This window comes from Panthera pardus, unplaced genomic scaffold (genome assembly GCF_024362965.1).
Source record: "Panthera pardus isolate Hobbes unplaced genomic scaffold, ASM2436296v1 HiC_scaffold_8, whole genome shotgun sequence".
Classification (NCBI taxonomy): Eukaryota; Metazoa; Chordata; class Mammalia; order Carnivora; family Felidae; genus Panthera; species Panthera pardus.
Window position 1 is genome coordinate 91,674,612 of NW_026527013.1, and position 13,769 is coordinate 91,688,380.

Sequence of the window (13,769 nt, forward strand, 5' to 3'; positions counted from 1 at the left end):
GAAACCATTTACAATCCCTGTGATGGGAAGAAAGTAAATCATGACAGTCTGTCTGAGAATAAAGCTACAACCTAATAGGTCTTACTGGAAGTAATAAACATTAATTAATATTTAAAGTCATAAATAAAGATCCCCCTAAGGACTCTACTGTAGGCTTGCTGTGATACAATCTTCCAGTTTTGTTTTGTTTCTTAAACTTTGTTCAGGGTTTCTATTCTATAAAACTTTTTAAAGATGACTTGGCACTTTTGCTGTCATTAACAATAATTTTGAATGTGTTCTTCCCCAAGTCAGGTCTGTCTCCCTTAGTTTCTGGTTTTCTTTTCCCGTCAGAAGTTGGCACTGTCAGTTTTAAGAGTGTTATTTGTCTTTCTAGATACTTGGATTTATTATGACAAATTAGAAAAAAAGAAAGAAAGAAAGAAAGAAATGTCAAAACTGCAATTTTTGTGAAATAAGCTCATGTGGAAGCTTTTTTACTTTAGATTTAATGAAGTTTTCCTGGGTCATGACTTATCAGTACCTTTGTCTTGCTGTGCATGATGCATGTCTCTGAGACAGAATGTGGTCAGGTGTCCCCCAGACTTGTTTCACTGTGGACCCTTTTGTTTTACATGACCCATCTCTCAGGACTAGTGTCCCTAAGAAAACATTTGGGAAAGGTTTATTTACTTCCTATGGACCCCTTAGCACAGTCTGTTTTAAAAATTAGTACAGTGAGGGGCGCCTGGGTGGCTCAGTCGGTTGAGTGTCCGACTTCGGCTCAGGTCATGATCTTGCGGTCTGTGAGTTTGAGCCCCGCGTCGGGCTCTGTGCTGACAGCTCAGAGCCTGGAGCCTGCTTCAGATTCTGTGTCCCACTCTCTCTCTGCCCCTCCCCTGCTCATGTCTGTCTCTCTCTGTCAAAAATAAAATAAACATTAAAAAAAATTTTTTTTAAATAAAAATTAGTGCAATGAAGTATGTAAATCTTGAATACCTTTAAATGAGTTTTGGTACATATGTACTCCCTTGGTGAGATTTGGCACATTTCTGTTATCCCAGTACCTTCCTTTGTACCGCATCCCAGTCAGTGGCTCCCACTTCTGCAGTCCCTTTTGTGGCTTTTTTTTTTTTTTTTTTTTTTTTTTTTTTTGCTGTAGATTAGTTTATCCTGATTTAGATCTTCATGCATTATGTCTTGTGTCCAGCTTCTTTTGCTTAGCATATGCCTATGAGATTAATGTCAGAGGTAGCAACAGTTTGTCTTCATCTTTTTAAATTACTGAGTACGTTCTGTTGTTTGAAGATAACACAGAGTTTTATCCATTCTGTGGATGGACATTTGGGTTGTTTCCACTTTTTGGCTAGTCTGAATAAAATAACTATAAATATTCTTATAAAAATCTCTTTGGTGGACACATGTTTACATTTCTTCTGTAATTAATTACCTGGCGGTGGTATTACCGAGTCACAGCGTAGTTGTATGTTTAACCATACAATGGTGTATTCCTCTCAAACTTCGGAGTGCATCAGAGTACCTCATGGCAGCTTGTTAAACACAGACTCCTGGCCGCATATCTAGAGGGTTTTTCCAAGCCACTTAATTGAGATATGATTGGCACTAAAGGAAAGCTGTACGTAATTAATGTATACAGTTTGACGAGTTTGGAGGTAAATGTGGACGCATGAAGTCATCACTGTAATCTATGTTGTAAACATACCGATTAGCTCCAGCAGTTTGTTTTCACCCTCTTTACTATTGTTGTTGTTGTTATTATTATTGTTAGTAGTAGTAGTAGTGGTAAGAATACAACACAAGATCTACACTGTTAGCAAAATTTTAAGTATACTGAATATAGTATTGTTAACTCTGGGCACTGTGCTGTACAGTAGATCTTTAGGACCTTCTCATTTGTACAACTGTAACTTTGTGCCCTTTGAGGAATGCTCCCCTGTTTCCCCTTTTCCTAACCTCTAGCAACTGCCATTCCACTTTGCTTCTAGGAGTTGGACTCTTTTTTTTTTTAAATTTTTTTTAAATTTTTTTTAACGTTTATTTATTTTTGAGACAGAGAGAGACAGAGCATGAACGGGGGAGGGTCAGAGAGAGAGGGAGACACAGAATCCGAAGCAGGCTCCAGGCTCTGAGCGGTCAGCACAGAGCCCGACGCGGGGCTCGAACTCACAGACCGCGAGATCATGACCTGAGCCGAAGCCGGACGCTCAACCGACTGAGCCACCCAGGCGCCCCTAGGAGTTGGACTCTTATATGTCCTTCTGTGTCTGGCTAGTTTCACTCAACATAATGCCCTCCAGGTTCATCCATGTTGTCACAAATAGAAAGGTTCCTTCCTTCCTTTCTTTCTTTCTTTCTTTCTTTCTTTCTTTCTTTCTTTCTTTCTCTCTCTCTCTCTCTCCCCCTCCCTTCTTTCTTTCTTTCTTTCTTTCTTTCTTTCTTTCTTTCTTTCTTTCTTTCTTTCTTTCTTTCTTTCTTTCTTTCCTTCTTGTTTTATTTTTAGGCCGAGTAATACTTCAATGCATGTGTATACCACATTTCCTTTAACATTTAGGTTGTTTCTATGTCTTGGCTATGGTGAATAATGCTGCAGTGAACATGGTGGTGCACGTATCTCTTTGAGATGCTGATTTCAATTCCTTTGGCTGTATGCCCAGAAGTGGGATTGCAGGATCCTAGCATTGTTCTATTTTTAATTTTTGAGGAACCTCATACTGTCTTCCATAGTGGCTGCACCAGTTGCTACAGTTTTTGATTCAAGTACGTCTTGGGTGGGTTATGAGAGTTTGCATTTCCAGTAAGTTCCCAGGTATGCTGGGAATATGCTGATGCCATTAGTTCATGGATTTCACTTTGAGAACTATTGTTGTGTGAGAAACTGCTGAGCCTTTCTCTTAAGTGCTTATACCATTTTACACTCATCAGCACTATATGAGAGTTCTGATTGTTCACATCTTCATCAGCGTTTGCTGTGTCATTCTTTAATGAAGGTCAGTAGTGGGAAGTCAAGTTGGCTATTTAGAAGATTCTTGATAAAGGATGTGATAGTATTTATTACAGAAATATGAGAAAAATTTTGAGATAAATTAAAATAGGAATAGTGCCCAAGATTGCTTTAATTATATTCATTCATGATATATGTATTTAGTATTAATATGAACACAATTACTTTGATTAATGTTCTATATTATCTTTAAGTGTAACATTATATATTATAAAATTTATAATAACCACATAATTATAATGATCTAATTTTCCAATTATAACTTACATTAATTATCAACAGTCATAGTAACTGTTACTAATAGTTAATAAAGTATAATTATACAATTTATTCTAGGAAGGGATAGTAAAACTTTGATTCCTCTATATGAAAGAAAACTGGCAAATACAAGTTACATTAATTTATTTTTATTTCCTTTTAGAATTTCAGCAAGTACACATCACTCCACCAAAATTTATTTTGAAGCCAGCACCAAAAAGAAGTAAACGGCAGGTATGTATTCACAGGATATTCCATGATGTTTCAAAAACACTTGGCAACTACCAGTCATCTAAATCTATATTAAGTCTCTGTAAGATGGCTAAGTATTAGTTCAGTCATTTGTCATGGTAAACAGAAAGGGTGATGGATCTGTAGGAGCAGTGGAGATGGGGCCATATTGTTTCATAGACTCAAAAAGGACTCAAGATAGTGGTGATAATATGGTTATCCATCTTACAGATGGATTATGGCCCCTGCTGTGGCATCTCGGGTTCTTTATAACATAGGCCTCTTTCCTTGGCCTGGGTTGTACCACATCATGAGGTCTACTTGATACCCCCTTACAAGAGAATCCATCAGGTTTTAAAGCCACAAAATGCTGTTGCCACACTTAAACTATGTTGGAGTCTGGGATATAAACTCAGGATGTCAACTTTATGAATGTTCAGTGCATCTTGGACTTGGAAAAAATAATAACAATTTGTATAATGCTTTGCACCATATGAAGTAGGTGCTATCAATCCCCTTTCACAGGAAAAAAAATGATGTCTTCGAATGTGAAATGACCAGAATCATAGAACTGGCGAATGCTTTAGGCATAATAAGAACTCTGCTCATCACAATACCGTACGATTTCATTCACTTTGTGGAATCTAAAAAATAAATGAATAAACAAACAAAAAGCAGAATCAAACCAGTAAATATAGAGAACAAACAGGTGATTGCTAGAGGGAAGTGGGTGGAGTCATGGGCAAAATGGGAGAAGGAGAGTGAGAGACACAGGCTTCCATTTATGGAATGAGCAAGTCACAGAGGTAAAGGGCAGCACAGAGAAGATAGTCACTGATATTGCAATAGCCTGTATGGTCGCAGATGGCAGCTACACTTGTGATGAGCACAGCATAACTTAGAAGTTGAATCACTGTGTTGTATACTGAAACTAATGTAACATTATATGTCTAGTATACTCAAAAAAGAAAAGGAGAGGAAAAGAAAGAACAGAACTCCGGTTATTAGAATTAAAATATCATACATTATGTATGGGTGTTTGGCATAAAAAACATAGGATGATGGAAATAGATCTCTAGTAAGATCACACAGTTGAAGAAACCAATCATCTTCTGTTTAAATATGTTTATAAGTATGACATAAAATGAGTTTACAGACACATATCTAATGTGAATAAAATTGCTTATTTTTATTGAGGCACAGGTTACTTGTGCCTGGTCCTATTCTAAGAATTTAAATTATATTAATACATTTGATTCTCCTAACAATCTTATAAGGAATGTATTATTATTATCCCTATTTTACTGATAAGGACATTGAAGCATGAGAAGCTTAAGAAACTTGCCCAGGGTTATAGTGAGTTATCCAGTGGTGGAGTTCAGATTCTGACCTAGGAAGTCTGGTATTTTTATAACCATATATACTTTATATACTGCCTCTCAGAAGCCCTTGTGTTCTATGAATTGCTACATGAGCTTTATATATTTTGTGAATATACATACATATTGAGGCCCAGTTAAATAAAGATGCCAACAGGATTTAATTTGAAATAATATTTATTTTCATGACTTATGAGATCAGAGAACAGGATAGTTTTCTTTTGATGCATTCCTTGAAGTTCTTAATAAACATCTGTGACATCCAGTCATTTGAAGGCAGACAGACACTAGATTTCTTTTTCTGAGACAGCTGTGGACCCACAGAGGTGAGGTGCTAGAATGCTGTGTGGCCAATATGGCAAGTCTCTGACATTGAGAAAATGTTGAGTCTTGTTAGAAAGTCTGCTGTGATAACTGGTAAGACTCAGGTCTCTTCCACAATTACAAAGCAGATACTGTCATCCTAAAACATCCACTTTTAAAAAGCCTCAGGTTATTGGATGCAGTTTATACTACTACTTGGTTTCCAAACTGAGAATTCTATCAACTTGGTGTAATAAGGGTTTTGAATTTTAAAATAAGTTTTAAAATTTGGGAATGCAATTAACACTGGAACAAAATCCACATGGCAGCAATTTTTTTAGTTTATTTTAAATGCAGCTCTGAAAGCAAATATTCATGCATTGGTTAGGTTTGCTTATATACTCTCATCACAAAAATAGCCATTGGACAAGTGAATAAAAAGATTTACTGAAAAAATGGATACCAAAGATAGCATAATTGAAAGAATTGGGGCACCTGGGTGGCTCAGTCGGTTGGGCATCCAACTTTGGCTCAGGTCATGATCTCGCAGTCTATTAGTTCGAGCCCTGTGTCGGGCTGTGTGCTGACAGCTCAGAGTCTGGAGCCTGCTTCAGATTCTGTGTGTCCCTCTCTCTTGGCCCCTCCCCTCTTGTGCTCTGTCTCTCTCTCTCTCTCTCTCTCAAAAATAAACATTAAAAAAAATTAAGACTTAATTTTATAGATCTTGTTAAAGACTGTGTTATAGACTGACTGCAGGGAACAAAGGCATATGGCTGCCTACGTGTCTCCTACTGGTGGCATCCACTAATCATGATTTTGAAGGTGGAGAAAATTCATTGTTAAACAGACATATAATATAGCTGTACTAGATAATCTAAGACTTCCTGGAACCTCTCAAAACTATCCTAACAAAAGCTCTTATATCATTTGGGAGATCCCTTAAAATGTACCAGAAGAAGGAGGGACATTCTCAGTCCCAGATTTGGAGATTGTAGAATAAAAGTGTCCATCAGACACTCCCTGTATCCTCTCAGAGATCCGCAGGAGCTTAAATTAAACGGAAAGCATGCCCTTCATATGTTATAACCTCCAAGATATACTGGTAAGTGAAAATACCCTCATGCAAAAGCTAGTGAAATAAGTGGAAGTACCAAGTAAAATAAATGTTATATTTGATTTTATATGCATAAATATTTCTGGAAGAAACAAGTAACTGTGTTATACCAATTGTGGGGGAAGGGTTAACAACTAGGTAGATAGGGAACAGAAGTGAGAGGAAGATTTTGACCCTGAACCTTTTGACAATTCTCTAAACCATATAAATGTATTACCTATTCAAAAACTAGGTTAAAATTGATGAAAATGAAAAAAAGAATTCTGAAGGAATGAAAGTGGAAATTTTATTTCTCTCATACATTTTTGTTTTTTAAAATTAAAAACATTTTTTCAGCCTTATTGAAGCATAATTCACAAATAAAATTATGAGATACTTGAAGTGTACAATGGGATGATTTGATATATATATATATAATGTGTATACACACACACACACTGATTGTGTGTGTACAATGGGATGTACAATGGGATGTACAACTGTACAATGGGATTTGATATATATATAATATGTGTATGTGTGTGTATATATTTCAATTAAACAATACAGTCTTATCAGTGTAAGTGTCCATCAACAAATGAATGAATCAAGAAAACGTGGGGGGTGCTTGGGTGGCCCAGTTTGTTGAGCGTTGGACTTTGGCTCAGGTCATGATCTCGCAGTTTGTGAGTTTGAGCCCCGTGTGGGGCTCTGTGCTAACAGCTCAGAGCCTGTAGCCTGCTTCAGATTCTGTGTCTCTCCATCTCTTGGCCCCTCCCCTGCTCATGCTCTGTGTCTGTCTCTCAATAACAAATAAACGTTAAAAAAAATAAAAAAAATAAAATGTGGTAAATATATACAGTGGAGTATCACTCAGCCTTAAAAAAGAAGAAAATCCTGTCATTTGTGACAACATGGATGAACGTGGAGGACATTATGCTAAATGAAATAATTCAAAGAAAGATATTGTATGGTACCACTTCTATGTGGAATCAAAAAAAAAAAAAGGTCAAACTCACAAAAAAGAGTAGAAAAGTGGTTGTCAGGGGCTAGGAGTGGGGGAAATGAGAGTTTGGAAAAAAAAGTACAGTAAAATGTGTGACATAACGTGTAACATATTTTTTAGTTACAGCTAAGTTCAGAGGGCTTATTTAGGTGCTATTTCCTTTACTATATTGCAGCTTCGTCGACATCCTCGTAATGTAGAGGAGGAGACCAAATATATTGAATTGATGATTGTCAACGATCATCTCATGGTAGGATTTGCTGAAATGTTTGTTGTTTGAACTTGTCTGTCCCTGTGGGTAAAGCTGGTTGGTGCAAAAATATGTTTAGAAGAAACAAGAAACCCAAAAAATTGTTACTTGGAGAAGACATTTAAGTGGCTGAAGTATTTGTTAGCCAGTAACAACCTGTAAATTAGAAACATTCTTAGGTGGATGTAACTAGCAGTATTTTGTGAGGTTCCAAAAATATTTATTTGACTTACAATTAGTCAGCTCTTTGGATTTGCTTAATTAATATTTTTATATTGAAAAAAAAATTAGTGAGGCACCAGTAATGTGACACTTTAGTTTGAAATGTACAGCTTTATCCTAATAAAAGAAAAAGCAGCTTTTCAATTTCTGGCTTGCTCTGTAGCAAACCATGTGGAAATGCTTACATAGGCAAGCAGTGAAGATTTTAGGATAGGAACCTGGCAAAACCTCCTTCTTGCTGAGTCATTTATTTTGACCCAGAGTGTGTGTATATTCAACTCATGGACTTGTTGGAGTCACTAGCTTACATTTATAGCACAGCAGTGAATTATGATGCTAATTGTTCTATGTAACCACTGTTTTAAACTAAACATGTTCAGTGATGAACATAGCTGATTTTTACTTAATTTCAAGTACAAGTGCATTTTAATTTACTTTGATTTATTTGAAGGAAAGTGTCTCATTTGTTTGTATATGATTAAGTAAACAAACATATTGATCATGTATTGTTGCTAATAATGATAATAATAATAATAATGATAATAATATCCAGATTGGGTGCTTCTTTTTCAGGCTAGAACTAAGTTTTATCTTTCTACCTCTTTGAAATCAGTGAATGTTACTATTTTCTGAGGTTTTTACAAGATCAGAATAATTTATAAAAACATATATTTGGATGTTTTAGGACAGCACAGATTCAGATGTCTATAGGCAGGTAACACAAGTGAAATAAGCCAGGAGTAAAACAATGGGGGAGGAGGTTGAGGCCTCCGGCAAAAGCAAAGTTACATGGCCTGTCTAATGGAAGTAACTGCCTCTTAGCCTTGCTAGTTATCACCATGGGGAGAATGCTAATTTTAAGGGAAGCCAGAAATCAGGTTTACATAGTTCTTGGTTTCTAAAACACTATTGAGGCCAAACAAAAGGTTTATGGCATCCACATCTAGCCTTTAAGTTACCTCTTTGTGACCTGTTAGGACTTTCTTCTTCTTACTGATTAAGTCTTGTAGAACTTGTAAGTTTTTATACGTACAGCAGTATTCACGTACATTTTTCTGGCTGTCCACCCTACTTATATTTGCATGTCTTGCAGTTCATAGACAACTTTCATGTTTTATCATTTTGAGTAACAATTCTGTGATAAAAATAAACTTGGGAAATGGATGGAATAGGTATTTTTTTATTTTATCTCACAGTTGAATCAACTGAGGACTCAAACTTTAAGAGCCTTTCCTAGACTATACAACATATAAAGAACTAATTCTCAATTCTTACATTTTTTTTTTTTACAAAAAGCTGTAGAGATATTTCAGTTACTTTATGTTTTTGTCTGCTGAGGTGATTACTTGCTGATGACCTTGGAAACCCTTCACTTGTTTGTTTGTTTTGTTTTCAGTTTAAAAAACATCGGCTTTCAGTTGTACATACCAATACATATGCAAAATCGGTGGTGAACATGGCGGATTTGGTAAGTATCGACTCTACTTAGTATTGCCATAGAGGGATTTCTTCTCCTGATTGCTAATAGAATGGATAATATGGTTCATATATTTTCGGTGCTCTGAATTGCCCTTCAGGCAAGGTGTCCTCTATGTCCCTAGTAACCTTGCAGTGGACTTCCTTGATTTTGATCCCTGGCTGGGAAGAGGATAAAAGGCGGTGGTCAGAGTTACCCATGGATTTACGCTTGAAATTCTTCTTATATTTTTCACATTGAAAAATAAAAAGTTGAGTCCTAGCCCTTAACAAAGATACAGAGAAACAGTACAGCAGTTATGCTATTTTCAAGAGAGTGCCTAGGTCTCTGGGAATAATGCACTAAGTAATCCTACTGTGTTCACTTTCTGAATCTTTTCTTGACAAGGCAGTGTGAGTTTAATTGGGGCCAGTTAGGTTGCATAGAACTTATATCCTTGGGGTGTTTTTGTTGTTCCTTTCTTTGCTTGGAAAACCCAAGAATGCATAAATTCTTTTTCCAGGGTGCCAGAAAATAGACTCAGGGTGTCTTGAATAAGGGTGCAAATATTTGTCAAAAAGTGATCTTTTGTTTCTAACTAGTGTTCTGTTCTTTGGAAATTAGTTGGTAAACAATTTGATTCTCTGTTACTCAAGGAAAATGCATAGGAATTAGAAAAAATAATTATCTCCCTCAAAGACAGTAGAGTTGTTTACATTTAACTAAAATGCAAGGGTTTTAATAAAAGATTTATAGTCCTGTTCATAAATCATTTGATTTTACTGCATGTATATAGCTGGTGTGTTCACTTTGTTAATATACTAGATCTATAAGGACCAACTGAAGACAAGGATAGTATTGGTTGCCATGGAAACCTGGGCAGCTGACAACAAGTTTGCCATATCTGAAAATCCATTGATCACCCTACGTGAGTTTATGAAATACAGGAGGGATTTTATCAAAGAGAAAAGTGATGCAGTTCACCTTTTTTCGTACGTAACTTATGATTTATTACTTTTTTTGGTTCCATGTTGAATGTTCTATTACTTGTGACTGAGATATATCCTTTCTGCTGTATAGTGCAGTTAGAATTTGACATGGCAGATACATTTGGAAGAAGTTTTAAAGTATAGATTGTTTGAAATTGTCACGAAAGTGTAAGAAGTTTAATTTTGAATTATTTTATTACTGAATATATATTTGTATTTAATTTTTAAGATATTTTAATCAGTATTTATTGAGTAAAAGTACTGGTAATATTATAAAGAATATTCTTAACAGATTAATTATATTCTTTTAAGTTTCTTTCTTTTAAATGTTAATGTTACCTTTGTTTTGGTTCCAAGGGGAGACATTAGTATTTCTGGAGTTTATTTTTAATTTCTTCTCACTGTTTCAGTTTTTGGGGGGTAAAATGCATATGTGATATAATAGCAAGTTATATATTATAGCATATAAAAAACCTGTTATCAAAAGAACTATTGAAGGAAGTTTAAATGGAAGTCAAAGAGTGTATTTTGAGATAACTTTTAAGTTTTATACAATTTCAAATTTACAGAAAAGTTATAAGGATACTACAAGGAAATATCTTATGTTCTTTACCCAGATTCATCAATTATTTACGTTTGGCCCCATTTGTGTATGATTTTCTTCCTTCTGTCCTTCTGTGCCTTTTTCCCTCCCTTCCTTCTTTTTTTCGCTTTCATTTATTTTTCTATCTATCAATTTTTTTTTCCTGGAACCATTTGAGAGGAAGTTGGAGATACTCACATACTGGGCCTCACTACTAAATACATATATATTCCCTAAAAATAAAGACATTCTCTTATATCACCAGAGTAAATTACTAAAACTAGAAAATTAAATGGGAGCACAAGACTTTTAAGTAACCCATAGTCTATATTCAGATTTCTTCAGTTATCTGAATAATGTCTTTGATAGCTAATTCCCTCCCCCCATTCAGACCCAACCCGGGGTCATGCATTGCATCTAATTGTCCTGTCTTTTTAGTCTCCTTTAATTTGGGAGATCTCCTCAGCCTTTCTTTGTGTATTTTGGGCTTAACATTTTTGAAGAGTGTAGGTCAGTTATTTTATAGAATGTTCCTCCTTGTGGGATTATCTGATGTTTTTTCATTAAGAGATTCAAGTTATGTATTTTGGTCAGAAATAAACACAGAAGTGATTTTTGTATCCTCAGAATACCTCATATTAGTAAGTTTTTAAAATAAGTATGGTCCTGTTTAAGATATTATTGCTCATGTGGGGAAACATCCCTCAGACTTTTTTCTTTGGCTATGTGTGTAAACCATATTCACATTCCTCACTTACTCAGGTAGTATAGAAATGCATTTCGTTGAGAAAATAAGTGTGGTAAATTAATAATGAGAGGTGCAATGATATTTGAACTGCGAAGAGTAAGCATTTTCCATTTCCTTTTCTAAAAGGGGAAGTCAATTTGAGAGTAGCCGGAGCGGGGCAGCTTATATTGGTGGGATTTGCTCGTTGCTGAAAGGAGGAGGCGTGAATGAAGTAGGTGTGAACATCTGTACAATACAAAGTGGTATGATGGCTGAAAATGTTTTCCTAATATTTAAGAGATCATTTCTCATATTCCACATTCTCTAGATGTTAGGTTGTTTTATTAACAACCAAAATGATCAGAGGACAAAGAATAGGAAAATAATGGAAGATCATATTTGATAATTCTGTTCATGTTCTCCTTAGAATAATCTGCAAATTTAGCTATTTACAGATTATATAGATAAAATGTTTTACTTTTACCTTTATTGAAAATAAAACCCTGTTTATTATGTTGGCTGATTTTCTGGAGAATTGAGTAATTCTCTGAAGCATTGGCTTCCTACCTAACAACCCAGTTGGAAATTTTCTTCCTTCTTCATTATTTGGTAAATTTTTAGAGAAAAAAATAGATTAGGTTTTCCAAAGAAAACTTTCTTTTGGATATACCCTTAGGGCACTAAATCTGATGGAAGTGATCTACAAGAAAAATATTAAATTGACATAATGAAAAAAAAAATCTTTTATTGGTCTTTTCAAGTTTCTTTTGCCCACAGATCATTACCACTTCCTTTTACCCATACCATTTGTTTTCTGAAGTCACACTCTGTTTAATCTGGGGAAATTTCAGGAGTGAACTGGATGGATACACAAAGATAAACAAGTTCCAAATAATTTACACCTTTATTTTTATTATTACCTAAAAGACTGATTTAGTATATACAAGTATTAAGTTTTTCAGAAATGTCACTGGTGAAATTTGGACTCACAATTAGACTTAAGTTTCAAAACCCAAAAGTTGGTGATTCTCTGGCTTCTAGGCTTCCCTATAAGACTTTATCAAATGTGGATTTATTTCTTACAGCTTTTTCCCAAATGCTCCATAGTTCAGCTTTAGCTACTGGTTTAACCTCTGCTAAATAAGATGCTTAGAACTTACATATTTCCAATTATATTATGACATCTTTCTCTGGCCCATCTTAAATAAAACATAATTTGTATTTACATGTATTTTGTTTTTGTTTTTCAGTTTGGGAAAACTGATTTAATGGCAGTTACACTTGCTCAGTCATTAGCCCATAATATTGGTATTATCTCAGACAAAAGAAAGTTAGCAAGTGGTAAGTTCACCCTTGTGGTTTAGTTGTATTTAAAATAGACTATTTATAAATATTTTAGAGAATGAGATTTTGAATTCAGTTGTTTGATAAAAAGAGTTTGGGTAACAGTCTAAGATAAACAGCCAGGGCATATAACATCTTTGTCAAAAGTAATACAAGGTAATATTTATATTGCAGATGAAAATTTTTCCATGTGTAATAAACATTTAAAGCTGTGTGATAATAAATTTATTGTTGAATTTCACCTAAAAATTGAGCTCAGTTTGCTAATTTCAAATGGTCTAGTAGAGAATCTTAGGCATATAGGTTTAAGGCATACTTCTATTATGGTTTATTTAAAACGTCTCTTAGTATGGCCACAGACATAGAACTTGTCTGCCAGGATCAGACCTCGTAAAGGGCTTAGTAAAATACAGATCTAGTAAAATACACTAGGATTACTATCAGGGAAGAATATGTTTTTTCAAGTAGGTAAAATTAATTTATCAGGAATGGTCAAATATTATGTATTTGGAGTGAATTGATTAGAACCTTATTTATTGTATTAATAATAAATATAAATGAGACTGTTTCTGTTAATAATAACTATTACCACTTATGAGGTACCCTTTATAAGACATAACCGAATGCCACTATTATCTACATCTAGATACTGGTTTAATCCTCAAGATAATCCTGCACCATACCAATTATCAGCCCCATTTTACAGAATAATGTGACTGGATGTCAAAAGGGTAATGTCTTCAAGATGACACATAAATTAAGTGGCAAGCCCAGGTTTTGAACCCAGGTGTTTTAAGCCTTTCTGCTTAACTAGTATGCTATACTACCTTCTGCCAGCAGCTTTGGTGCAGAGGTTTTAAAACTGGACAAGAAAGTGTAGGAATTCCCATAAGGAACTGTGAAACCAGAATCCCATAGTGATGCTGT

The 13,769-nt window shown here is 35.0% G+C and overlaps 1 protein-coding gene across 22 annotated transcripts in view; it reads left to right on the forward strand.

The window, feature by feature from the left end:
• Positions 1–13,769, forward strand: part of ADAM22 (ADAM metallopeptidase domain 22) — a 232,640-nt gene that overhangs the window by 158,819 nt on the left and 60,052 nt on the right. For all 22 annotated transcript variants that reach the window (XR_008420609.1, XM_019443219.2, XM_019443214.2 and 19 more), the window contains exons 8-13: positions 3,423–3,493; positions 7,447–7,521; positions 9,140–9,211; positions 10,025–10,191; positions 11,646–11,730; positions 12,749–12,839. Coding sequence is in view for 21 of the 22 variants with exons in the window: in XM_019443219.2 (XP_019298764.2) it covers positions 3,423–3,493; positions 7,447–7,521; positions 9,140–9,211; positions 10,025–10,191; positions 11,646–11,730; positions 12,749–12,839 (561 nt within the window). In the remaining variant the exon portion in view is untranslated. The remainder of the gene's footprint in view (positions 1–3,422; positions 3,494–7,446; positions 7,522–9,139; positions 9,212–10,024; positions 10,192–11,645; positions 11,731–12,748; positions 12,840–13,769) is intronic.